This window comes from Dipodomys merriami, unplaced genomic scaffold (assembly GCF_024711535.1).
Source record: "Dipodomys merriami isolate MVZ:Mamm:240054 unplaced genomic scaffold, mDipMer1.0.p SCAF_128, whole genome shotgun sequence".
In the NCBI taxonomy this organism is placed as follows: domain Eukaryota; kingdom Metazoa; phylum Chordata; class Mammalia; order Rodentia; family Heteromyidae; genus Dipodomys; species Dipodomys merriami.
In genome coordinates this window covers 1595686-1621897 of record NW_027202582.1, presented here as the reverse complement: position 1 = coordinate 1621897, position 26212 = coordinate 1595686, and the positions used below count along the sequence as shown (strand labels likewise).

Here is a 26212-nt window from a genome sequence, read left to right as displayed (position 1 = left end):
TTTGAACCCCAATCCTCAGTTCTCAGCTTCTTGAGTAGCTAAAATTAAGGTGTGAGCCAACAGTGCCCAGCTTATGTCTTAAAGGTATGGCCTTAGTTCTTATATGTATCTCTAAAATAGATCTGACCCTAAGTCATAGAAACTGACAGCTCCTTTCCTTAACCCCTCAGGACCGCAACCTGATCAGTTATGAACAAACACTTACATAAGCATTTGTCAAACATATTTTCACTGGTCAATTGTGTACCAAGTAGTTAGAATATCATGCATCCCCCTAAAGTTAGGGGCAGAAGCAAGCACAGGGCACAGAGGGAACACAAAGAGGCCATGAGGGAAGGTTTCCCAGAGGAGTTCAGAGGCACTTAAGGAGCTCAGACAAGAAGAAAGAGCATTGTGCTTTTCCTGGAGCTTGGAGTACAGCAACTTCATGAACAGGATTACGATAGTTCTTGAGGCCACCTTTGAAAACACAGCAATACCCTAAAACATTTTTTGTGTGTGCTGGTCCTGGGATTTGATCTCAGAGCTTGGGCTCTGTCCCTGAGTTTGTGGTGTTTTGTTGTTGTTTTTTTCTCAAGGCTAGTATTCTACCACTTGAGCCACAGCTCCACTTCTACTTTTTTGGTAGATCATTGGATATAAGATTCTCATGGACTTCCCTGCCCTGACTGGCTTTCAATCATGATCCTCAGATCTTAGCCTCCTGAGTAGCTAGAATTACAGATGTGAACCACCAGTCCCCAGCCCCTAAAACATGTTTTTTAAGTAGAAAAACAAAGCAATTTTAATATGTAAACCACTATCCTCTTTCCTATTTATAAGACATTGTATGGGTACTAAGACACACATGAACACATGTAGAATCTAGCTTCTTCTCTATGGGAACTTATAATTTACTTGGACTCAGAGCACACCTTTGGGGCTCTAGACCCCTGCCTCTGGGAGCAGGTAGAAAGGACAGGGCCTCAGTTTTGCACCATGGTAAAGTGGCACGGTGTAATTTTAAGCAGAAAGTCATCTTCTTCCATGCCTCCCATCCTTTAGAAGGATATGAAGAAATGAGAAAGTACACTAAGCTCTAGAGAACAAAGATACTTTATACAGCCAAGATAATTGCTGTTAAAGGAACATCTCCCTCACTCTCTTCTCTTTGTACCTTCCTATTCTTAGTTTGACACATCATCTCCTCAAGAACAGTACTCGTAGCTTCTTATTCAACATAATTACCTTTTCAACTTGATTCTGGGTTTAGAACAAAACTGAGCAAAAGGAGCATGTTTATTGATTTTGAATCAAATCCCAAAGACAGCCTCTATCACAGACCCTGTTCCCAGGGAGAGGACTTCTCCTAAATTAAGGTGAGCACAGTGACTCTCAGTATAAGTCACTTGAGCTGGAAAAATTGCATTTGCTCCTATGGTTCAGTGCTTGATGTTTTCTTCCTCCTTGGTGAGAAGTTAGGATATAGGATCACAGCTAGTGCAGATTGTACATGTCTGAACGCATTGGGAGACTAGGTGGAGAAAGCTTGGAAGAATACAATTCTTGTCTGCTGAGAGATGTTTGGGGGAGAATAAAAAGGAAGGAAAGACACTTTTCCTTTGTTCTTTTAGGTCTCAGACCTAGAGACTCTGACTTTAGAAGGATGAAATGAGGGAAGGGCTAGGAATGTGGCTTAGTGGTAGAGTGCTTGCCTAACATGCCTAAAGCCCTGGGTTTGATTCCTCAGTACCACAAATACAGAAAAAGCAGGAAGTGGCACTGTGGCTCAAGTGGTAGAGTGCTAGCTTTGAGCAAAAGAAGCTCAGGGGCAGTGCCCAGGTCCTGAGTTCAAGTCCCAGGACTGGCAAAAGAAAAAAGAGCCAGGCACCGGTGGCTCATGCCTGTAATCCTAGCTACTAAGGAATCTGAGGATCAAGGTTCAAAGCCAACCTGGGCAGGAAAGTCCATGAGACTCTTATCTCCAGTAAACCACCAGAAAATCAGAAATGGCAATGTGGCTTAAATGGTAGAGTGCTAGCCTTGAGCTGAAGAGCTAAGGGACACCACCCAGGCCCAGAGTTCAAGCCCCATGACTGACAAAGAGAAAGAAGAAAAAAAAAAAAAGAAAACAGGAAGAGAAGATGAATGACCGAAAAGTAGAAGAGGTGGAAGAGACTGTTCTTGTCCCCCATCACACACACATTTTGCTTGAACTCTACTTCCAAACACATCTGGCCCTGACCTACAAAGGTTTTCAGGGTACAATGTCCCTAATGCTCCTCTTAATTTTCCTTCAGTCCATTCTTTTCCTGTTAGAATATATCTGGGAAGTCCTTTAGTGGATTCAGGAAAACACAAAGCTGTTGTGGTTTGTGCTGACACTGGGACTTGAACTCAGGGTCTCATGCTTTTTTTTTTTTTTTTTTTTTGCCAGTTGTGGGGCCTGAACCCTGGGCCTGGGCTCTGTCCCTCAGCTCTTTAGCTCAAAGCTAGCGCTCTACCACTTGAGTCACAGTGCCACTTCTGGCTTTTTCTGCTTATGTGATACTGAGGAATCTAACTCAGGGCCTCATGAATGCAAGGCAAGCACTCTACCACTGAGCCACCTTCCCAGTCCTATCATGCTCTTTTGGCTTTTTCACTCTAGGCTGACTCTCTACCACTACCACTTGAACCACACCTCCATTTCCAGCATTTTTCTGGTTAATTGGAGATAAGAGTGTCTCAGATTTGTTTGCCCAGCCTGGCTTTAAACCATGATCCTCAGATCTCAGCCTCCTGAGTAGCTAAAATTACAGGTATGAGCCACCAGCACAGGGCTCAAAAGCTACACTTGGTAGGAAGAAGTTCCTGGGTCTAGGTGCATCTCTGCCCTGCCTTTTCCTTCTGATCCTACTACCACCCATAGAGATGCTATTTTGTTGGTTATTAGGGCTACTCTCTGCAGTAGGACTGAAGTCCCAAAGCATAGCTTATTATATTTGTATGAATGGTCTTGAGTCATAAGCCAGAAACCACTGTCTGGAAGAGGTAAGAAAGTTCCTCTTCCTCGTGGTGCTCCTCTGTGTTTATAGGAATGTGACTTAGAGACTGCCTCTGTGGTCTAGGATCTGAGTGATTTCTGAAGAAAACTACCAGGGCTGGGAATGTGGCTTAGAGTAGAGTGCTTGCCTAGTATGTATGAAGCCCTGGGTTCCATTCCTCAGTACCACAGAAACAGAAAAAGCCAGAAGTGGTGCTGTGGCTCAAGTGGTAGAGTGCTAGCCTTGAACAAAAGTAGCTCAGAGACAGGTGTCCAGGCCCTGAGTTCAAGCCCCAGGACTAGCAAAAAAAAAAAAAGAGAGAGAAAGAAAGAAAGAAAAGAAAGAAAGACAAATGAAAGAAAAAAGGAAAACTACCTCAAAGATTTCTCCATCCTAATTTGAAGCTTCTGCTTGGGAGGGAATTCATCCCGAATTTTCTAGGGGCCTCCTATATCTGCCAGCCCAACCCTACCCTGCTCCAGAATTCCTCAGAACACATCTGAGACATGTGCGTGCTGCTGGGCAGTCAGCCTTCCTGCTCTGCTGGGTAAGGGGTGTGGCCAGCTGGCAAATTCCCAAAGATAATATATGTAGCACATTTCTGACTATTAGGGCATTTGCTGGGAAATGTTATGGGTGCGGAAGCAGGTTGTAGGATGTCCTCTTCAAAGTATAAAGGAATTTCTACCAAGCGGAGGCTCACAGGAAAGCAGTAAGATTGCATTGCATTGATGGCTGCTAATGCCCTAGTCATGTTTTCGCTGCACCCAGCTCTAGCCATGCTGATTATATTTACTTGTTAATGGCATCATGCCCTTTTGCATGTGTCTGTCTGGAATACCCTGCTCTCACTGACCAGCTCCTCACCCTTATTATGAAAAATCCCACATGTCCATCAAGTCCCTATCCAAATGTCACTTCCCCTGTGAGGTCTTCTTTGACAGCTGCTACCGCTCTGCTCGAGCCTTCGGCAACTCTTGCAGGTAGCCTCTCTCTGTGTCCTGCAGTACACAGTTTAGGTGTGCTTTACCTCATGCATCATGCGTTTCTCCAAGGTGGCATTAAGATCCTCTGGTTTCTGAAACCCCAATGTTTTGTCAGAATAGCAAGTACTCAGCAGTGGGAGGTAACTGGACATTTGTTGGAAGGTAACCGTAGCTTTACTTGTTCTCTGCTTCTGAAGCATGTGGTTTTAGAGAGACAGTGCTTGGATGTGAAATGAAAAAGGACAGTTGTATAGAAGGAAATATAGGGCCTGCTTGGCCAGTCAGAAACGAGGCCCCAGTGCTGATGTGAAATAGCATTCATACCACTGGGCCCTAACAGGATAAAATTTAAGACTTTTCTTTGGTTTTCTTATCAGAACAGGGAAAGAGAAACCCAGCAGGAATGGCAGGAGACCCCAGCCTTTGATATCCCTGACATCCAGGAACAAGGTAAGTTGTAGAAGATTCATGCTTACTCTCCCTTAATAACCATCTGGCTCCCTATAATGCTTGGCTGAGCAAAGTGGCACAGCTCTCTGCATTTAGGCACCCTTGGGGAATGTGCCTGGCTCCTGTGTGGGTGAGATACCTTTGGCCATTCTCCAGTCTGGTGCCAATCCTAGAATCACAGAAGCCCCACTCCCACTTCCTTAAGTAGTGAAAGGAGGCAGCATGCCCCTTCCTGTACTTCTGATGGTGAAATTGATGTTCCCATGGTTTCAAAGCATTTCTGAATAAGATGGAAAGTTTTGTGGGAAAATTGAGAGGTCTAGTTTTCCCTTTCTTTTCTTTTCTTTCTTTCTTTCTTTTTTTTTTTTTTTGTTGTTGTTGGTGGTGGTGGTCGTGGGGCTTGAACTCTGGGCCTGGGTGCTGTCCCTGAGCTCTTCAGCTCAAGGCTCTACCACTTGAATCACAGCACCACTTCCAGTTTTCTGGTGTTTTATTGGAGATAAGAGTCTCACCGCCACATCTGGGAAGAAGAGATAAATAAAGTTTATTTCCTGTAAAAAAAAAAAAAAGAGTCTCACCGCCTTTCCTGCCCAGGCTGGTTTTGAATCGTGATCCTCAGATCTCAGCCTCCTGAGTAGCTAGGATTACAGGTGTGAGCCACCAGCGTCTGGCTTTTCCTTTTCTTTACTTTTGTTTTCTTGCTTGCTTGCTTTCTGTTTTTCTCTCTTTCTCTGTTTTCTTTCCTCTCTCTTTTTTTTCTCTTTTCTTCTCTCTTTCTCTACCTTCCTTCCTTCCTTCCTTTTTTCCTTTTTGGGGGGGTCCGGTTGTGGGGTCTGTACTCTGGCCTGGGCGCTATCCCTCAGCTCTTCAGCTCAAGGCTAGTGCTCTACCACTTGAGCCACAGCGCCACTTCCAGCTTTTTTTCTTTTTGCTTATGTGGTGCTGAGTAATCGAACCCAGGGCCTCATGCATGCAAGGCAAGCACCCTACCACTGAGCCACCTTCCCAGCCCTCCTTTTTTCCTTTCTTTCTTCTATGTATGTTAGTCCTTGGACTTGAACTAAGTCCCTAGGCATTACCTCTTAGCTTTGCACTCAAGGATAATGCCTACTACTTGACCCACAGCTGGACTTCTGATGGTGGTTAATTGGAGATAAGAGTCTCACAAGCCGGGTGCTGGTGGCTCACACCGGTAATCCTAGCTACTCAGGAGGCTGAGATCTGAGGGTTGCTGTTCAAAGCCAGCCCAGGCAAGAAAGACCGTGAGACTCCTATCTCCAATAACCCACCAGAAAACCGGAAGTGGCTCTGTAGCTTAAGCGGTAGAGCGCTCGCCTTGAGCTGAAGAGCTGAGGGACAGCACCCAAGCCCAGAGTTCAAGCCCCACGACCAACCAAAAAAAAGTCTCACAGACATTATCTGTGGTTTGGCCTTGAATCTTGATCCTCAGATCTCAGCCTCCTGAGTAGGTTTACAGGCATGAACCACTGGCACTAGGCTCAACTTTCTAATCTTTTACCCAGCATGAGGACTCAGTGTGGGCTACAGTTATCACAGAAGTGGAGCTGTGGGTATAGAAGCAGGTTGTAGTGCTGTACGAAAGTGAGTATTTGGACCAGTTGTCATTCCATGTGAAAACATACCAGCTTGCCAGGCACAAGTGGCTAACACCTATAATTCTTGCTACTTAAGAGGCTGAGATCTGGAGGATCATGGTCTAATGCCAACCCCGGCAGAAAAGTCTATAAGACTCCCATCTTCAAAAGAAACAAAGATGGCTGGGGCTGGGAAGGTGGCTCAGTGGTAGAGTGCTTGCCTTGCATGCATGAGGTCCTGAGTTCAATTCCTCAGCAGCACATATTGGTAGAGCACTAGCCTTGAGCTGAAGAGCTGAGGGACATCACTGACAAAAAAAAAAAAATTAGACAAAAGACAAAAGAAACAAAGATGGGCTGGGAAAGTGGTTCAGTGGTAGAGTGCTTGCCTTGCATGCATGAGGCCCTAGGTTCTATTCCTTAGCACCACATAAGTAGAAAAAGCCAGAAGTGGTGCTGTAGCTCAAGTTGTAGAGCGCTAGCGTTGAGCTGAACAACTGAGGGACAGCACCCCGGCACAGACAAAAAAAAAAAAAAAAAGAGTCGGGTGTTGGTGGCTCATGCCTGTGATCCTAGTTTCTCAGGAGGCTGAGATCTGAGGATCATGGGTCAAAGCCAGACTAGGAAGGAAGTCTGTGAGACTCCAACTAACCACCAGAAACCCAGAAGTAGAGCTGTGGCTCAAAGTGGTAGAGCATTAGCCTTGACTAGAAAGAGCTCAGGGACAGTGCCCAGATCCTGAGTTCAAGTCCCATGACTGACCTAAAAAATATCAGGACTAGAACTGTAGCTCAGCTGGTAGAATACCAACCTATCAAGTGTGAAGCTTTGAGTTGTGTCACACACACACACAAATAACATACCACCTATAGGCTGGTATTTGAGCTATGTCAATATCTCACAATATTGAAAACTCCAAAGTCAGAATAGAATCTTACTGAGCTGAGATGAAATTGGAAAGGTCAGAACAAACAATTCACCTGGCTTTAAATAAACCTTGGTGTGAGGCTGCTCTACCATCTCTCCTCAGATGAAAGTAGGCCATGACAGGCCCTTTTCCTGCCTGAGTGTTTTCTTTACAGATTCTAAGTGGGGATACGGCCTGCCAGAGCCAAGTGTCCCGTCCGTGCTGCAGAACACCCCTCCTCCACCAAAAAAGCAAGGAACTAGTGGCTTCTTTGGGTTTCTGAGGTAAGACACCCTTCTGCTATTAAGCTAAGAGTTCATCTCCTGAGTCTTGCAGGGAGAGGGAATAAAGAAGAAAGCAGATTACTTGCTGAAGTTTCTTAATTCTGTTGAGATGGATCATGGAAATGAGATGAAAGCAATGGTTCCAGTTATGGTTGGGGTTAGGTTTTGTTTTGTTTCTGGTTTTTGGTTTTTTTGTTGTTGGGGTTTAGACCTGAGAGCTTCATCCTTGCTAGGTAGGCCCCTTACCATAGGATCCATGCCCCCACTCTTTTTGCTTTAGTGCTTTAGTTATTTCTCAGGTAAAGTCTCGTGCTTTTTGCCCAGACCAGCCTGGGACTGTGAACTCCTTCCTGTGCTTCCTGCATTCCTATTGGAACTACAGTGGTGTACCACCAGGAATGAGAAAGCCTCACTAACTTTATTGCCCAGATTGACCTCAAACCTCCTTTCTTTGCCTCACAAGTAGCTAGGATTATAGGCAGCCTTTGAGACACCACACCGAGCCTAATTTTGATTTTAATAAAGATTATCTTTGCTGGGAATGTGGCACAGTGATAAGTGCTTGCCTGGCGTGCAAAAAGCCCCGGATTCAATTCCTCACAGAAAAAGCTGGAAGTGGTGCTGTGGCTCAAGTGGTAGAGTTGCCTCGAGCAAAAGAAGCTCAGGGACAGTGCCCAAGCCCCGAGTTCAAGCACCAGGATGGGGAAAAGAAAAAAAAGTGTCTTCCTTTTCTTTTTTCCTTTTTTTTTTTTTTTTTTTTTTTGGTGCTGGTCCTAGGGCTTGAACTCAGACCGGGTAGGTCTATCCCTGAGGTTTTTTTTTTGGTCAGTCATGGGGCCTGAACTCTGGGCCTGGGTGCTGTCATTCAGCTCTTCAAGCTTAAGGCTAGTGATCTACCACTTGAGCCACAGCACCACTTCTGGCTTTTTCTGCTTATGTGGTGCTGAGGAATGGAACCCAGGGCCTCCCGCACACGAGGCAAGCACTCTACCACTGAGCCACCTTCAGCCCCTCCCTGAGGTTTTTTTGTTGTTGTTTTTGTTTATTGCTGAAGGCTAGGGAACACTTGAGATACAACTCCACTTCTGGCCTTTGGTTCTTAATTAGAGATAAGTGTCTCACAGACTTTCCTGCCTTAGCTCCCTTCAAAGTAAGATCCTCAGATCTCACTCAGCCTCCCACATAGGTAGGATTTCAGATGTGAGCCACCGGCTCATTTTTGTGCAATTCATCCCCACTCAGATGTGCCAGTGTGCGGCCTCAATCCATAAACATTGCTTGAACTGAGACTATTCCTATTTTACTTGGGTTTTTGTAAGATTTGGTTACTGAGGTGCTGTGGCTCAAGTGGCAGAGTGCTATCCTTGAGCAAAAAGAAGCTCAGGGACAGTACCTAGGCTCTGAGTTCAAGCCCCAGGACTGGGAAAAAAAAAAAAAAAAGATTTGGTTACTGAAAAGTTTCCATTCTCCCCTCTGAATCCAGGTTGTGTCTCCACAATTCTTTCTGCAGAGGGCAGTGAACATATCCCTCTGTCAGGGAGCCCATCCACCCTACCGCAATCCTTTTTCCTTTATTTGCCCCTCCTGAGTATAATCTAATTTAGGCACCTTCTCAAATGCTGTTCCAGACTTGAATTTCCATTCATTGGTTCCCCAGAGCAAAATGCCCTGACTAATGAGGTACTAATGGGAAGCAGAGAGGGGAAAGAGATGTCAGTCTCAGCCTATTATTCTCCTTCCTGCAGCACTCTCTTCCCCTTCCGGTATTTCTTCAAGAAGAGCAACCAGTGAGTCTTCTCGATGCCCCACAGCCGTGGAAAGGGGGTCTCCTGCCTGAAGCATTCCCTCTCCAACTCCATCCTTTTCCTGTTTTGGTTCTCCTTTTATTTTTGGAGACAATATTTTGTTGTGCAGCCTAGGCTAGCCAGCTGTTAACCCTCCTCCCTCAGCTTCCCGAGTGCTGGGATTACAAGCACGGGCTACCACACCCAGCTTTCATACTTTTCTTGTGACTTCTCTCTTTAGTTACAGAGATTAGGGGCCCACATTAAGTCCTCTTTGTTTTGCTTTAGTTTTGTCTTGTCTAAAACTTTAAGGAAGCTGGGAGCTGAGGGCTCACACCTCTAATCCTAGTTACTCAGAAGGCTGAGATCTAAAGATTGTGGTTCAAAGCCAGCCCTGGCAGGAAAGTCTGTGAGACTCTTTATCGCCAGTTAACCACCAGAAAACTGATAGTGGCACTATAGCTCAAAGTGGTAGAGCACTAGCTTTGAGAGGAGAAAAAAAAAACAACAACTCAGGGACAGGGCCTAGGCCCTGAGTTCAAGCCCCACAACTGGAAAAAAAAATTGAGATTTTTCTAAAATATTCTAGTCTGAGAATAGCCCTCAGGCAGTGTCTCTAGCACCTTAGGATCCTAACTTCAATAAATTACACTTGAAGTATTATTGATTGTATTTGGTCAAGTAGAAAGTAAGAGAGAACAAACAGAGGAAGCCATGCATAGACCTTCCCCTTGGTCACCTGGCTGCTGGTTCCAGAGTCACACTGGGCAGAGGAGTCTCTACCTGATCCCAGTTTCCTGCCAGGGATTAGGGGAAGACTCACTGTCCTGAGCCCTGCTCCAAAAGATATGACATCTTCCCCAGTTCAGCGTCGCCTCCACAGACAAATGCTCCCAGATGTCTGTCACTCTGGTCTCTGGTGGGTCACACTGTTTATCAGATGAGGAAGAAGGCAGTGCGAGTTAGGGCCCCTGGAACAGTCAAGGCACCCAAGCTGTCTTCAGCCAGAGGCCTGTCTGAGACAGATCTTAGACTTGTGTGCTCCAAGAACCAAAATAATTGAGGGAAACTCACTTTAGCTCAGAACAAAGGAATCACTTTTTAACTATTTGAGATGTCCAGAATTAGAATGGGCTGCCTGTGAGGTAGTGAGCTTTAAACTGCTAATCTCTTATCACATGCCAAAGGGTTCCTAATAAGTGGGGGAGTGGGGGCAGCCCTGTTGAGCCCTCCTCTACCTTCAGCAGAGAGAGGAGGTGGGTCACTGTGGGAGGGCCTGGAAATCGATTCAGGACCAGTACAGAGAAGGGGATGCCATAGGGTATAGCTATTTGAGGCTTAGGAGTGACATGACACCAATTCTTCTTAACTGGTATTTACTGTCTTTGCCCTGTTAACCTAAACATGGCCTGCTGAAAAGCACAAGTCCAGTCTGGAGGTTTGAGCACCCCACCCACCCTGACTCAGGCCTTGGGAAAACGGTTCTTCTCTGAGCTCATTACTTCATCTGGAAAAACAGGGGTGTGGGAGGGGGTAGATTTGGTGAGCTCCTAGACTGCCTCCTTCTGATCTCTGCTAACTAGGACTTTTTGTTTCTCAATTTACCACTTTTTTTTTTCATTTTTATCTTTAAAATGCTGGTACCAGAGCTTGAATTCAGATCCTTGGGCTTTTGTCTTTTCACTCAGAGCTAGCACTGTACCACTTGAACCATGCCTCTATCCTGGCATTTTTCTGGTTAGTTGCCAAGTCTCCTAGACATTTCTGTTGGAGCTGGCTTCAAACTGTGATCCTCAAATCTCAGCTTCCTGAGTAGCTAAGATTACAGGTATGTACCACTGGTGCCCAGTTCTTGCCATATCATTCTCTCAAGCATAATTCAGTAGTATGGCTGGACAGTCATATCAGTCTGCTTAATGAGCTGTGATTTTCAGCAACTTTCTCCTCTGAGCCTTAGTAGCCTTGCTTTTAAAACTGGAGTTGGAGGTGAGCACCAGTGGCTCATGCCTGTAATCCTAGCTACTCAGGAGGCTGAGATCTGAGGATCAAGGTTCAAAGCCAGCCTGGGCAGGAAAGGCTGTGAAACTGTTATCTCCAATAAATCACCAGAAAACCATAAGTGGTGATGTGGCTCAAGTAGTAGAGCGCTAGCCTTGGGTTGAATTGCTGAGGGACAGTGCTCAGGTCCAGAGTTCAAGCCCCATAACCAGCAACAACAACATCTAAAAAACTGGAATTAGGAGTTGGACTACATAGATTTGCTGAAGTTGACAGCTTCAGGCTCTTTCAGGAGTCAGGTTCCTGCTGTTCCAAGGGAACCTGTAGCTCAGAGTCCCTTCAGAATGAGCAGACATTCACTGAATACTGGAAGAGAGGCTCTGAATGCACTCAGTGCCCCCGCTGGGCTGTACCACTCAGCACCACTGAGGATCCGCACTGGTGAGATGTCCCTAGATCCTGGCATCCCCTCCCCAGTCAGGAAGGGACCCAGGCCCAACTGAGTCCTTTTTTTTTTTTTTTTTTTTTTGGTCAGTCATGGGGCTTGAACTCTGGGCCTGGGTGCTGTCCCTCAGCTCTTCCGGTTTTCTGGTGGTTTATTGGAGATAGGAGTCTCACGGTCTTTCCTGCCCGGGCTGGCTTTGAACCGCGATTCTCAGATCTCAGCCTCCTGAATAGCTAAGATTACAGGCGTGAGCCACCGGCGCCCGGCTCCAACTGAGTCCTTCTTTTTTTTTTTTTTGGGTCCGGTCGTGGGGCCTGAACTCTGGGCCTGGGCGCTGTCCCTCAGCTCTTCAGCTCAAGGCTAGTGCTCTACCACTTGAGCCACAGCGCCACTTCCGGATTTTTTCTTTTTGCTTATGTGGTGCTGAGGAATCAAACCCAGGGCCTCAGGCATGCAAGGCAAGTGCTCTACCACTGAGCTACCTTCCCAGCCCCCAACTGAGTCCTTCTAAGGCAGGGTGTGGGCAAGGGCCTGAGCCAGGAAGTGACTGCCTAAGGTCATAAGAACAGGGGAGCCAGGTGTCTAGACAGCAGCCTCTCACCCCCTCAGCAGCCCAGGCTGTCTTCCACCTCGCCTCTGCAGCCCCACAGCTGCAGCCTGTGGATCAGAGGAAGGAATAAGCAGCAGAGGCCACTCTCTGAGGACGGCACTCAGAGCACAGCTCCCAGGGGCCTCAGGCTGGGAGGCGCCTGGGAGCTGGATCTCCTCTTTGGGAGGGCGTGGCACCAGAACCTGCAAATATAAGAGTGGAGAGCAGCAGGCACGGACACCTACTGGAGGCACTGGAGGCCTGTGAGCTGCCTGCACTGTTCCCGCCAGGCTGGGGAGTACTGGTGAGCTCTGGGGGACAGCGTGAGGGGAAACTGGATGGGGGTGCTATGGTGGGGGGAAATATGGGTCCAGGTCCTGGAGGCTGAGCTGGGGCATGAGAGAGGAAGATGCTTATGGCCCCAAGGCTAATTCCAGGAGAGAATCTGGCTGATGCACAAGTCCTATCTAGAGAGGGCTGGCACACCCATCCAGTGACCCAGGTAGGTGACAGATACACACGCCCGTGCTCACACACACTCCCTCAATGGTAGACACTCCTCACCTCTCAGAAAGAGCAGCTCAGCCCTCTCATGGGAGGCAGTTGGTGTCTAACTGCACCCGACACCCGCAGCCCCATGAAGACCCCACCTAGTATTTCTACAGTGCAGAGGCCCATGGCATCCCTCCCAGCCCTGCTCCTCAGCCTGCTGGTCCTGGTTGTCTCTGAAGGCCAGGGTCAGGAGACAGCCATCCCAGGCTGCTACCTGCACTGTGAGTAACGTGGGGGCCTGCCAGAGGGCCGGGGAGGGAGGACCTCTGGGTGGGCACAGAGCTGGTGGACTGGATTGCAGGCAGGCTACACCCTGCAGGGACCCACCAGGAGGCTCGGACAACGGGACATGCCTTTACAGCCCATTTGCCTCTGCTTCCAGCTTTCAACGTGACCATGCGAAGCGACCGCCAAGGCACCTGCCAGGGCTCCCATGTGGCCCAGGCCTGTGTGGGCCACTGCGAGTCCAGCGCGTTCCCTTCCCGGTACTCTGTGCTGGTGGCCAGCAGCTATCAACACAACATCACCTCCGTCTCTCAGTGCTGTACCATCAGCGGCCTAGAGAAGGTAAGGGGCCTGAGCCAGGGGTGCTGGGGTGGACAGGAGGAGGCCGGGAATGGGATGAATGTGGGTCCCCTCGCCTACAGGTGAAGGTGCAGCTGAGATGTGCGGGAAACCGCCAGGGAGAACTGGAGATCTTCACGGCCAGGGCTTGCCAGTGTGACATGTGTCGCCTGTCCCGCTACTAGCCGCGGGGCCTCGTGGCCATGGCGTCCTTTTAACCAGGGGTCACAGCTGCTGTCTGGAATGGTCACCTCATGAGGAGTTCTGCCTTCTCTTTGTTTCTGCCTGGCTTCCACCCAGTTTGTATCCCATCACTCCATGTCCGCCTGGGCCCCTCAATAAAGCAACCAGCTCTCAAGTCTCTCTTTATTAAGTCTGTCCTCCAACCAGAGGAGGGAGATAGACCATGATTCCTGTGACCCCTGACCCTAGGACATTGTCCACCTCTTCTTGCCTGTGCCCTCACCCCTCCCCCTGCCCAATAAATAAAAAGGGGACAAGGAAGTTCAGGGCAAGGGAGAGGAGGGAAGGAGGTGCCCCAGGGCCAGGACAGTGTCTTGCTGAGGGTGAGCGGGGCAGAATAAATAGACCATGGGCCCCACGGTAGGGGTGAGGAAGGACCTGGCTTCAGTCCCAGGCAGGGGCAGGCCAGGTCCTGAGGACCCTTGCTCCAGCAGGGACCGGGGTGGGATCCTGCCTGCAGCCCGGAGCCCAGTGCTGCAAGCTGGGAAAGAGTGCTGACGGCTTCCCAGTCAAGCCGCCCTGCTTAAGTCTTGCCACAGGGCCTGCAAGGTCCGCTGCCGAGACCACCATCTTGCCTTCTCGTCTCCCCCAATGAAAGCTGCCCACGCGGGCCGGCAGGGCGTCCTCAGAGCCATTCTGGCAAGGCCAGGGGGAGGCAGGTGTCCCTCTGGACCCTAGCCAGGAGATGGAATAGAGGGACTGATGGCTCTGGGCTTTGCTTCTCCCCTTCTGGGGGGCTCTCTAGCTCTGACCCCCACTGGCGGCCACCTGGGGTGCTAGCCGTGGGAGGGGGGCATCCCTGGCTTCCTGGGTCCCCTGTAGCCGGCGTAGCCGCAGCTCCTCCAAGCCTTGCCATAGCTCTTGGCGCTCCCGGGCCTTCTGCTGCTCCCTGGGGAGAAAAGGTGAGGCAGTTCCTCTCCCTGGGGTCTCCACCAGCCCACCTGCCCTCGCCCAACCCCGCTGCAAAGGGGAGCCACTTCATGTGGCTCAGTGGGGGCTGCTGAGGTTAAGAGCTGGGAGGCATGAGAAGATGAGCGGTCTGCGAGGGGACGCAGCTGCAGAGGGAAACTGCAGGTCAGCGCCAGACAGGCTACCGGGAAGAAGGCCAGAGGATGTGGTGGGTAGTTAGGAATAGGACAGCTGGCACTTGACGGGGGGGGGGGGGGGAGACTGGACATCTGACCACAGAGTTGGAGTTTCCTTCTATATTCCCTCCTGCCCACTTGTCCCTCCTCTGACACCCAGCCCCAGTGCTCACTGCTGCTTCTCCAGCTTGTAGGAGGCCGTGAGCTCATCGAACAGTTTTCCATTCATCTCCATGAAGGTCTTGAGCACATTGTAAATCAGAGACACGATGGTTCTTCGCATAGTCAAGGTGAGGAGTGAGAAGATATGTTAAATGTCAATGTGACCTCAACTCCCTCTCTGGCGGTCTGTCTATCCCCATCCCCAAACACCACAGCGCTGCCCACTTCTCTGTCCTCTACTATCCCTTGCCATTCTGCCCCTGGCTCTAACTCTGTCCAGCTAAGAGGTCCAGAGGCTGGGTTGGTCCTGGTTTCTAAGGGTTAGGGCAAGGCCTGGGTACTCACTGATTCCAGTGCTCCTTGGAGACTTGGTAGAGGGTCCCAAACACAGCAGGCAGCACAGTGTGGCAGTTGTCCTCAATGAGGCTCAGGATGTACTCGTTATTCCAGAAATACAGAGCCCGCTCTGCAACCTGGACAGGCAAGATGGTAGAGTGGGCCTGGCAGGCTTGGGTATATGTAAGCCTTCCCCAAACCCAGGCCTCATTCATCCCATCCTGAGGGCTTATGCTACCCACTAGAGGAAAATATGGGAAAAGAGCAGAGTCCTGAGATTGGAGTCCAACACTTTAGCAAATCCTAATTCTACTACAGCTGCCACTATACTGAGGTGAGGCATTCAGCTTCTCAGCCTCATTTGTCAGATCTATAAAATGGAACTAATAATAGGCACCTCCACCAGGCTGTTGGAATAAAATGAGCTACTGGACTTTGAAGTATTTAATAAAATTAAGTACTAGCAAGGTGCTGGTGGCTCACATTTGGAATCCTAGCTACTCAGTAGGCTGAGATCTGAGGATCCCAGTTTGAAGTCAGCCTAGGCAGATAAACCCATGACTCCAATTAACTAGCCCAAAGCAGAACTAGAAGTGTGTCTCAAGTGGTAGCGTGCCAACCTTGAACAAAGAAAACTAAGCAAGAGAGCAAGATCCTGAGTTCAAGCCCTAATAATGGCACGCACGTGCACACATGCATACACACACACACACACACACACACACACAGATTACCAGAATCCCTCCGAAACTACTTCCATTGCTATAACAGGAGAGTGTCTGACCACATGCGTGAGTTACAGCTGCTGAGATGGTGTGGGGAAGCTGCACCAAGTCCTCACACGGGGCTAAGGAAATCTATGGCCACTAAGAAAACCATTTACCATACATAACAGTCATGAATTTTGGTCCCCATCACTATTCTGTGAAGAGACTGCTCTTGGCCCATTTCACAGATAAAGAAACCACTATGGAGTGGTGAAGTGGTTTGTCTAAGGACCCCAGCCAGTAAAACGCAGACCTGAAGCTTTACCCTAGGGCTTCTGACCCTAAGTCAAGCATCTCCCCAGTACCAAACCCAGCACTCTATGGAGAAGAAATGGGGAGAGGAAGCTATGCTTCGTAGACTGGGCAATCCTTCACAGACTATTCCTTTTCCCACTCATTGCTGCCTGTCCCTGCCCTATACCTGGAAATGGGGGCTGGAGACACAGCGAGCCACCTGCTTGAAGAGGGGCTCCTGGATCTTCACAAACTGGGAGGGCTCAATGACATCCAGAATCTCTTCCATCTCGCCCAGAAACATCACCTGCAGGAGGGGTGGAGGCAGTGGCTCACATTCCCCTCCCCCTCCCAGCAACACACACCTGCCTTCTGGAACTGAGCCCTCCCAGCCTCCCTCCTGGGGGGTGTCAAAACCCCCTCCATACCTCCTTCTGGGTGCAGGTTTTGGGCCAATATTTGAGCAGTCCCCGGATCACCTGTGGAGTTGAGGCACAAGAATCTTGTCAGGCCTGCACAGTGCGGGGCCCACCTTTCCCCCCCCTTCCCCCCCCCCCGACACTCACATGCTCTGTCAGGGTGGCATCCTTCTCCAGGAACTGTACCACACAGTATGCCAGCTGCAGGGGGGGCAGGGTGGAGAGAAGGAGGACGGGGTCAGGAGGGGCCAGGGGTGCCTTGTTCACTGAGCACTTAGTGCACACAGAAACACCATGCTCTGGATGCTCAGGACCACGAAGCAGCACATTTAACCCTTATCAATTTTACACACAGACTTCTGCATCCTAATCTCTGAGACCATTCAGAAGGAGGCAAGAAGCACCCTGAAGGTGGGCAGGCAGAGAGGAAGGGTTGAGGAGGGCAGCACAGCACTCATGTATGAAGTCAGCCTTAAAGGGCCAGCAGGAAATCCTAAGCTAGAGTGGACTGAAATTAGTAGGCATGAAGGTGGAATAGAATCCCTTGAGTGTGGGGCTGACATCCTGGCCCCACTGACACCCCACATTCCCCCACTCTGCTGTGTCAGAGCTATGCCTGGGCCTTACCTGGGCATGAAAGACAGACAGTGACTTGACAGAATGCAAGGGGATGAGGACACGAACCAGGAACTGCTTGTGCTCAGTCTTCAGGGGCAATGCAAAGCCATTGATGATGCTTGAGAGGGAGCAGAAGAGAGGAGCAGGGCTCAGCCACCGAGCCCCAGCCTCCCTTCTCCCCCCAACTCTCAGCGCCAGCTGAGGCCAGGATGAGTCACCTTCCTAAGATCTCCAGTAGTTCAGCCACACCATTGAAGTGCTCCAGCTCGTAGATGAACCTGCAAGATGAAGAGAAGAATGTGGGGGAAGCTCAGAGCAGCATGGTTAGCCCCACATCCCATTAGCCATCCAGCCTGCCACCCTCACCTAACCTGCACACACACATACCAGTGCTCCAACCCGCAGGCTGGACTCCTTTCTCTGGTTCTCAAATATGCCTACCTGAGAAACACCCTTGCCAGCCCAGCCACCACTGCTGCTCCGACTACTGGCTTAGCCTTTTTTTTTTTCCTGTCAATCATGGGACTTAAACTCTGGGCTTGAACGCTGTCCCTGAGCTCTTTAGCTCAAGGTGAGCGCTCTACCACTTGAGCCCAGCACCACTCCCAGTTTTCTGGGGTTAATTGGAGATAAAAGTCTCACAGGCTTTCCTCTCTGGGCTGGCTTTGAACCATGATCCTTAGATCTCAGCCTCCTCAGTAGCTAGGATTACAGGCGTGAGCCGCCAGTGCCTGACTTAGCCTTTCTCCTCTAAGGCACTCCAGCTCTCTTCCTCCCAGACCTGGCACTTCTTACCTGAGGCCCAGCAGGCACCTAACCTACAAAAATTTCTCTCTTATGCAGTCTACCAAAGCAATGACAAAGACTTAGAACATCTGCTCTGTACCCTGTAATTCTGAGATCTGTCCTGGGAGGCAGAGCGTATTGAAGCCATTACACTGATGCAAAAGTCAAGACTCAGTGCTCAAAGGTCTCACGCCCAAAGTTAATAAGTGGGGAAGCTAGTGAGGGGCGGAGCTCCTGGAGGCCACCATCACGTCTTCTTGACTTTGCGGCTAATCACAGGTGCTTTGAAGGTACCACTTCACTTCACCTGAAGCATGATCCCTAGGTTAATTCAGGCAGCACCCTATTTCAAAGAGAGGAAACTGGGCTGGGAAGGTAGCTCAGTGGTAGAGTGCTTGCCTTGCATGCCTGAGGCCCTGGGTTCAGAAGTGGCACTGTGGCTCAAGTGGTAGAGCGCTAGCCTCCAGCTGAAGAGCTGAGGGAGAGCACCCAGGCCCAGAGTTCAAGCCCCACAACCGGACCCCCCCCAAAAAAAAAAAAAAAAAGAAAGAAAAAGAGGAAACTAGCAGAGCACTTAAGCCATTTCTTCAAGTCCACTCAAGTACTGGAACCAAACTCAAATACAGGCTGGCCAACTCCACAACCATGATCTCTAAAACGAGTCCACTGCTGGGCACCAATAGCTCACGCTTGTAATCCTAGCTACTCAGGAAGCTGAGATCAAGAAAGTCTGTGAGACTCCTTATCTCCAATTAACCATCAAAAAAAAGCCGGAAGTGCAGCTGTGGCTCAAGTGATAAAACCTGAGCTTTGAGCAAAAAAGCTAAGGAACAGTGCCCAGGCCTTGCATTCAAGCCTCAATACTGACATGAGGGAGATAGAGAAAACAAAAGGGCATGTAAGCTCCCGTCAGCCAGTGGGGGTGTTGTGCTCAGTATACGTTTGCAGAAAGAGTATCTCTTTGGGTCCTTCCTTACATGACAGCATCATAAGGATCAAATTTCCATCCTTGGCTTCCCTAGACTGGCCTAGTGCCTGTAAACTACTCTCTTAGCCTCTATTTTGTCATCTGTCAAATGGAAATAAATACTAATTTTCTGCTGACTTCATATGCTCGCATTGTGTAATCAATATTGCTATGTAGTGAGAACTTGGTAAATACATACCCCACAAAGTCCGGGAGCCTAACATCTCAACACTATCTTCCTTCCTTTCCTCCCTTCTTCCCTCCTTCCTTCCTTCCCTCCTCCCTTCCCCTCCAACCCCTCTTTTCTTCCTTTTCCCTCTCCTCTCCCCAGAAGCAGCCACTCACCGGAGGAAGATGTGGTTACACTGTTTGCGGATGTAGGCTCGTAGACCCAGGAACTTGCCATAGACCCGATGTAAGATGGTCTTGAGGTACTCACGTTCTCGGGGGTCTTCACTATCAAATAGCTCCAAGAGCTGTGGGAGTTGAGGGGGGCTCCAGTAAAAGGTCAACCCCTAATCATTCCCATTCTACACCATGCCCTACCTACAGTACCACCCAGCCTGGGCTCCCCACATCACCATCAAGACAAACTTTTGATCCACATATCTCTTGGCTACAGAAGGCTGGAAGTCTGGGCTCTCCAGGAAACGCAGGAAAAATTCATATACCAACTAGAAAATGCAGACAGACAAAAAGACGAGTTCAGTCACAGCCTCACCCAGCCGCTCCACCCTGGGGCCCTCATGCAAGCCAACACCTGCCCACCCCCCACCCCCAATCCAAGATCCTCAGACTGCCTGGAAGTGCAGACCCCTACTTCCCCCAAGCCCTTCACACCTGCAGATGTGGCCAAGAAGGCTCAAGGTTGGGCTCATCCTCTTCAGGGTCAAATTCAGGGTTCTCACTGGGTGGTAGGGTCCGGAAGATATTCACTGAGATCTGGAAGGGTGTGGGAAGGCAAAGTCAAGGTTCTTTAGGATGAAGGCAGAAGCCAAGGGATCCCTCGTGCAACATTCTAGCAGGTCACCCTCTGCTCCAGCAAGCACTTTAGAACTTGGACAGTCATAACTTAAACCTAGTTCAAAAGTAAGTCTTAGGTCAGGAGCAAGGAATCTAAGGGCAGACAGAATATAACTCTAGATAGGGACCCAGAGGGGATGTAAGGTCAAAAGTAAAGGGTAAGGCTGGGAAGTTGGCTCAGTGGTAGAGCGCTTGCCTTGCATGCATGAGGCCCTGGGTTCAATTCCTCAGCACCACATAAGCAAAAAGAAAAAAGCCAGAAGTGGCGCTGTGGCTCAAGTGGTAGAGTGATAGCCTTGAGCTGAAGAGCTGAGGGACAGTACCCAGGCCCAGAGTTCAGGCCCCATGATCGGACCAAAAAAAAAAAAAGTAAAGGGTAGAGCCGGGTGCTGCTGGCTCACACCTATAATCCTAGCTACTTAGGAGGCTGAGATTGAGGATCTCGGTTCAAAGCTAGCCTGGGCAAGAAAGTCCATGAGACTCTTATCTCCAAAACCCACTAGAAAACCAGAAGTGGTGCTGTGTCTCAAGCAATAGAGGACTCGCCTTGAGCTGAAGAGCTCAGCGACAGCACCCAGGCCCAGAGTTCAAGCCTCACAACTGACAAAAAAAAAAAAAAAAAAAAAGGAAAGGGTTCACAGGCATTATGGGAAAGAAAGGGGAAATGTATGGCTCAGACATTATTGGAGAGGCAATTCTGAGTCAGTCCAAGGAAGGCAAGCTGCCCAGGAGAAAAGCACCCACCCCCCTCAGCTCCAACAAGCAAAGGTGCAGATGTGGACTGAAGATGAAGTCCCAAGTGGGTGCTGGACAGCAATAGGACTCAGTGGAGATGGAAGACGTGGATCTTGAGATTAAACTGAGGAGTGTCGGGTTTATTCTCTGTGCAGGGATTTTTAGGAAGGTCAGTAGGGTTTGTGTGCTGGGTCCAGTGCTCACCATGCGGATGATGTCCGGGTAGACAGGCTCAATGAGGACGCCCCGGGTGCTCCCCACACATTCCACCAGCTCGTTAAGGGCTGCCCGCTTCACCTCTTTCCCCTTTAGGTCAGCCACACAGTCCAAGAAGTCAAACATCACCCCACACTGGGCCAGCTTCCGGCTTAGCAGGTCATGCAGCTCAGAGGCTGGCACATCTGGGGAGAGATGGGGGCCATACTACCAGAGCTCTGAGTCCAGGTGGTCCTCCCTCATCCCCACAGCTGGCTTTCTAAGCAGTCTCTGCTGCCCCCAGGCCCTAGGATGTAGTTTAGAGAGCAAACATCTCCTGGTCCCCCAGGTTAGATAGCTGAAGGTTATATAGCTTCACCTCTCTCCTAATTCATGCTCAGAGACTTTGTGATTTTTAAAGCAAGAGCAAAATCCTTGATGTACAAGCAGGGTTGTATATTTCTGAAACACACAATGCCTCCTTTTCCTAGATGGCGCCCCAGTCTACCAGCAAGAAGTAGAGAAGTCGTCAGGGGTGAGGGTAGAGGCTATGTGGTGATGACAGAGAGCTGTGCCAAGCACCTGCTCCAGAAGCCAGGCAGCTGGTTGAGCTGATAGTGGCCGCCTGGAAGCCAGGCTGTGGGCCCCACCCTTGGCCCTAGCCTGCCCCCCAGGGTGGCGCCACTTCCTGATGCCCCACCTCCAGGCCAGTCAGACCATGCGTCAGCAGAGGGTTGGAGGGCTGGGGTCAGTTCTGACCGAGTCCCTCACCTGGGAGGACAAGCTGCCAGCTATGTTTTACCCCTCCCCACCACCCCTCCCCAATGCTGGTTCCCCCTCCAGGGCTCAGGAACCCTGGAAGCCAGCAGCAGCTCCCAGCTCACCTTTGAGCAGGGGCAGTGGCGTGAGCTCTTGCTGGTTGCTCTGATAGCGGAACTGAGAGGAGCTGTGGGAACGCCTGGGCCTGGCCCTGCGCAGGGACCTGCGGGAGAAGCCATCCACCTTGTCAGGTGGTGGCACAGGAGACAGTCCTGGGGAGGAGGGGCTGGTAGGGGTGCTTGCAGGGGGCAGCTTGGTCTCCATGGTGGGCAGGCAGCAGGTCAGGTCTTCAGAGCTCCTGGGACTCCTGAAGGAGGCTGGATGAGGCTGAGCAAACTAACTGGGGCCCATCCTGCCAGGTTTGGGGGGGGGCACAACCACAGTTCTGGCCCCCCCCCAGGGCCTTTGGCAATTGCCCAGTCCTGGGGGGCAGGCAGGGAGAAAGGCGATGGCTCAGGCCTTAGGTCCTTCCTTGGGGGTCCAGAACAGTCCAGTTAGGGATCCCAAGCTGGCTCTTCTGAGAAGGCAGGGCAGAAAGGTCAGCAAGAGAGAGGCAGAGAGACAGAGACAGAGAACCGGTCAGTTCTTTCAAAGACAGACTGGGTGATGCAGCTGGGAGCTAGGGTCTTCTTTTTCTCTCCCACCCTTGCACAGACCCCAAAACAGGGTGCAGTCCCTCCCATCATGGACTTGTCCTCCCAGGATCTAAAATAACCCCTCCCCAAAGACGGCCTATCACCCAAGCCAGCATCTCTTCAGAAAGACCACAGTCCTCATCCCGGGCCCTTTACAAGCCGTCTTGGTCCACCAATGCCAGCCACAGCGGACTCACGCAAAAATGGGGGGGAGGGGGGACCCTGTCCCTGTGCCACCCCATCCTAGACCCCAGCATCCTCTCCAACCCCAGTTCCTTCAGAGTCCACAAATCTCATGCGGGGAGGCGGGCGAAAGGAAAGGGGGGACACTCACTTCTCAGAACCCCACACTTTGGTCGCCGACCCCCGAGGGGGGGCTGCCTACGAGGAGGGGGCGTCGGATCGGCCGCTCGGGGCGCTAGGGCTGGGCGGCGGCGCTCCGGGGTTCTTTCCTGGGCTCCGGGGGGGCTGGAGCATGCCCCAGCTCAGCCCCGGGGCGGGGGACCGGGACCTCGGCGGGCTCCGAGCCGGCCCCGGCAGCGCGCGGCCCTGGGCTGGCGTCGGGGGACTGGGTTCGGCGCGGTGCGGCGCGGCGCGGCGCAGCGGGAGCCCCGGCTCGGTGCGCACCGGCACCCGCCGCCCAGATGCTCGGGATGACATCAAGCCACCTCCCCCCCCCCTCCCGCCCGGCCCGCCCCGCCCCGCCCCGCACCTCCCGGCGGGGGGGGGAGCTGCGTCAGGACGGCCCGAGGGCCGCTGGGAAATGTAGTCCCGGCCCGGCTTAAAGGGAGAGACGTCCGCCGGGGTAACCCCCCAAGAGCGAACTCCAGACCCTGGGGTAGAGGCTGAGACGTCTCAAGCCTGAGAGCGGGGTGGGGTGCGCTTCAGCTGGAGGCTGGAGCCCCAGATTCTGGAAAGGGTGACTGAGCAAGAAAAGAGGAAGACGCTGGAGAATGCACCAGGAACGGAGGCGGGGGGTGGGGGGGATCCTGGCAGGAAAGAGGCCCAGCACGCAATGCCCGGCGCATGGCTTTGGCCTAGGCCATCTATGTCCCGACCATCCCTTTGGGAACACTTCCCTCACCCCAGAATGGCTGGACGCCTCCAAAATCCCTTGAAAACTGGCGTTGGACTGGTTAATAGTCCGGCACTGGCGAGTCAGAGACCTCGGGGAGGGGTGTGGGTCACCAGAGGATGCTGGGAAATGTAGTCCATCCTCAGACCTGCAGTCCCCCTCCCATCTCGTGCTGTCTTCGGTGACATCATGGTCTATGGTTTAAAGGGCCAGACCTGGGGCGGCAGAGCATGAGAGCAGGTGTTCCCCTGGACCTTCCCACTCCCACGCAGCTGGGCCCCCTGACCGTTCAGATCCCGACATGTGCCAGAGGAGGAGATCTTGATTTGAAAACAAAACCAAAACCAAAACCCAAAACAAAAAACCTCTACTAATGTATCCAAGACTGACACTCAGCAGGGATTCAGGAGTTTGGCAATCTGACCCAAAGTCTCCAGCTGCCATCCTGAGTCCCCTTCCCAGAACCCTAGGCTCTGACACATTTTATTCTGCTCAACTGCTGTGAAATCTCCACCCTGAAGTTTTGCCGGGCTGAATGCTGGTCTATACTGAGCAGAAGGGGAAGGTAATGAACCTAGACAGTGAGGTCAGAGAGGGCCCTGGGACCCTTTTCAGAATCTGCTCCACCCTGCTCTGGGCCCTGGAGCCCATATCAGAAGAGACATGGGTACCCAGGAGGTATTTATTGGCCATTTGAAGCAACAGAAAGCCAAGAGGCTGCAGTTTCCCTAAGCTGGGATCCAAGACTGGATCATAGGAGAGCCAGCCAGTGTTTCCCCCACCCCACCCCACCAAATGAGACCTTTAACTCTCCTCCCTGCTTGCCCACCTCCTCAGCTCAGGAGGTAAAACCTCTCCCACACCCCTAAACACCAAACTGGGGAGCACAGACCCACAGGAGCCGTGTCTTGCCCTAGATGACACACTTTATCAAGAAACCAGCTAGATCCAGTCCTCTACATAGATCACCACCACCACCACCACCACCCCTACCTCCCCTGGTCTGGGCTGGTGATGTGGAATTGAATACATTGCATGAGGACTGAAAAGCAGAGGAGAGACCAGAGACTGGTGAAATAAATGACTCCCTCCCCTATCCACTGGGGGCTGGGAATGGAACTGAGTCAGGATAGATTAGAACCATGGGTTTCACACAGGGTAGGAAAGCCTTATATCTCATATCTCTGAAATCTCACTTAGCCCCAGATGTTGTATTTGATCTGATGTCATCTAGGAAGGACACAGCTATTGAAAGTTTTTTTTTTCTTTTTTTAATATCTTTATTGAGACATAGACATACCTTAAAATTAATCTATTTTGGGGCTGGTTTTGTTGGTGGTTGTTTTTTTTGTGGGGGGCGGGGGCAGTCCTAGGGCTTAAACTCAGACATGGGCACTGTTCCTGAGCTGCTGCTTTTTTTTTTTTTTTCCCGGTCGTGGGGCTTGAAGTCTGGGCCTGGGCTCTTCAGCTCAAGGCTAGCACGCTACCACTAAAGCCACAGCACCACTTCTGGCTTTCTGGTGGTCATTTGGAGAGACTCAGGAATTTTCCTGCCCGGGCTAGCTTTGAACCATGATTCGCATATCTCAGCTTCGTGAGTAGCTAGGATTACAAGCGTGCACCACCAGCGTCCAGTCCAGCCGGTTTTAGTATGCTTCTGGAACACATTTCTGGGTTCAGTTGTGCTCAGGTCCCAGTGTAGCCCTGACTGCCTCTCAAGCTATCCTCGAGAAGCATCTGTGGCTCCCAATACCATTTTCCTTCCCGAGAGACTTTTGTCCCCTTTGCTCTGTCATTATTTGGTATCCACTTGTTCCTTTCCTACTCTGGCCTGAGCTCAGTTGTGGATGATGGTCTGCCCTTGGATTTCTATGGAACTTGCAGCCAGTCATCTGAAGAAAGTGTTTTGGGCTCTATTTGTGCTGTGCAATACTCCGCTGTGGGGTACATGGGATTCAGGTGTGCACTCACAGGTGCCAACTGCTGAGAAATAGATGTGGCCAATGAGGTTAGAAGCAGAGAAAGGTGTGAAAGCACCCTGAAAGGAAGCAGTCATATTGAGGAACACTAGGGGCTGAGATACAAAGATCAAGCCCCATCTTTGTACCCTCTTCCCACAACAGGGGAATGGGGGCCCCCTTGTAAATGGGGCATTTCCTCCACTCCTACTGGAAAGAAGTGGAGCTTGTTCCTCATGTACTTGGGCACATAGCTTCAGTTTCCTCTCCCATAACATGGAGCTATTAATGTCTCCTTAGCCAGGTGTTGGTGGCTCATACCTGTAATTCTAGTGACTCAGGAGGCTAAGATCTGAGGATCAAAGTTCGAAGCCAGCCTGTGCAGAAAAGTCCTAAGGACCCATCTCCAATTAACAGCAAAAGCTGCAAGTGTGCTGGGTGCCAGTGGCTCTCGCCTGTAATCCTAGCTACTCAGGAGGCTGAGATCTGAGGATCATGGTCAAGAAACCACCAGAAAACTGGACGTGGCACTCTGGCTCAAGTGGTTTAGAGTGCTCACCTGGAGCTGAAGAACTAAGGGACAGGGCCCAGGCCCAGAGTTCAAACCCCAGGACTGACCAAGAAAAAAAAGAAATGTTCACAAAGTAACAAGCTTTGAATTTAGGACATCAAATGAGCTCAAATAGTGATTATTTTGTTTTATTTTTAGGACAGGGTCTTCCTGTGTAGCCTTGGGCTTTGGACCCTCCCAGATTCCAGGGTTACAACTGTGTGACACTACACTCAGCTCTATTATTGGTAATGAGCACAGCTATACCCTTGCCCTGCCAAAGACAGGCAGATATCTTTTTTCTTTTGGTCAGTTGTGGGGCCTGAGCTCTGGGCCTGGGCACTGTCCCTGAGCTCTTCAGCTCAAGGCTAGCTAGCGCTGTACCCTTTGTTGTTGTTGTTGTTTTTTTGTCGGTCGTGGGGCCTGAACTCTGGGCCTGGGCACTG

At 50.7% G+C, this 26212-nt stretch overlaps 3 protein-coding genes across 6 annotated transcripts in view; 2 read left to right on the top strand and 1 right to left on the bottom strand.

Moving 5' to 3' along the window:
- The window catches only part of LOC138824207 (membrane-anchored junction protein-like), a 43086-nt gene extending 33445 nt beyond the window's left edge, over nt 1-9641 (top strand). For both annotated transcript variants that reach the window (XM_070017868.1, XM_070017867.1), the window contains 3 exons: nt 4369-4441; nt 7119-7227; nt 8973-9641. In XM_070017868.1, coding sequence (XP_069873969.1) covers nt 4369-4441; nt 7119-7227; nt 8973-9018 — 228 coding nt within the window. In that variant the 3' untranslated portion in view covers nt 9019-9641. The remainder of the gene's footprint in view (nt 1-4368; nt 4442-7118; nt 7228-8972) is intronic.
- Nucleotides 9642-12131: 2490 nt separating this feature from the next.
- LOC138824205 (glycoprotein hormone alpha-2-like) lies at nt 12132-13474 on the top strand. 2 transcript variants are annotated; one of them, XM_070017866.1, is made up of 4 exons: nt 12132-12347; nt 12677-12816; nt 12978-13162; nt 13243-13474. In XM_070017866.1, exons 2-4 carry the CDS (start codon nt 12681-12683, stop codon nt 13342-13344), a joined length of 423 nt encoding a protein of 140 aa, XP_069873967.1. In that variant the 5' UTR covers nt 12132-12347; nt 12677-12680; the 3' UTR covers nt 13345-13474. The 2 variants fall into 2 exon arrangements, with proteins under 2 accessions (XP_069873967.1, XP_069873966.1); XM_070017865.1 differs by lacking the exon at nt 12132-12347 and having other exon boundaries at nt 12602-12816.
- Nucleotides 13475-13518: 44 nt separating this feature from the next.
- LOC138824280 (serine/threonine-protein phosphatase 2A 56 kDa regulatory subunit beta isoform) lies at nt 13519-23286 on the bottom strand. Of its 2 annotated transcripts, none has more exons than XM_070018056.1 (14): nt 23268-23286; nt 21614-22065; nt 20739-20935; nt 19617-19718; nt 19358-19450; nt 19122-19252; nt 17242-17301; nt 17033-17141; nt 16553-16606; nt 16415-16465; nt 16174-16293; nt 14995-15122; nt 14661-14762; nt 13519-14291 (listed from the first exon to the last, which is right to left on the bottom strand). In XM_070018056.1, the coding sequence occupies exons 2-14, from the start codon at nt 21810-21812 to the stop codon at nt 14144-14146; spliced, it is 1494 nt and encodes a 497-aa protein (XP_069874157.1). In that variant the 5' UTR covers nt 21813-22065; nt 23268-23286; the 3' UTR covers nt 13519-14143. The 2 variants fall into 2 exon arrangements, with proteins under 2 accessions (XP_069874157.1, XP_069874156.1); XM_070018055.1 differs by lacking the exon at nt 23268-23286 and adding an exon at nt 22518-22832.
- Nucleotides 23287-26212: the final 2926 nt, after the last annotated feature.

Coding starts and splice junctions, on each gene's coding strand:
- LOC138824280 (XM_070018056.1), bottom strand. CDS start 21,812: ATGGAGACCAAGCTGCCCCCTGCAAGCACCCCTACCAGCCCCTCCTCC. Junction 19,719..20,738: donor ACCCGGACATCATCCGCATG/GTGAGCACTGGA, acceptor ACACCCTTCCAG/ATCTCAGTGAATATCTTCCG. Junction 15,123..16,173: donor TCTCCAGCCCCCATTTCCAG/GTATAGGGCAGG, acceptor TTGCCTGTCCAG/GTTGCAGAGCGGGCTCTGTA.
- LOC138824205 (XM_070017865.1), top strand. CDS start 12,636: ATGGGAGGCAGTTGGTGTCTAACTGCACCCGACACCCGCAGCCCCATG. Junction 12,817..12,977: donor CCCAGGCTGCTACCTGCACT/GTGAGTAACGTG, acceptor CTCTGCTTCCAG/CTTTCAACGTGACCATGCGA. Junction 13,163..13,242: donor CCATCAGCGGCCTAGAGAAG/GTAAGGGGCCTG, acceptor CCTCGCCTACAG/GTGAAGGTGCAGCTGAGATG.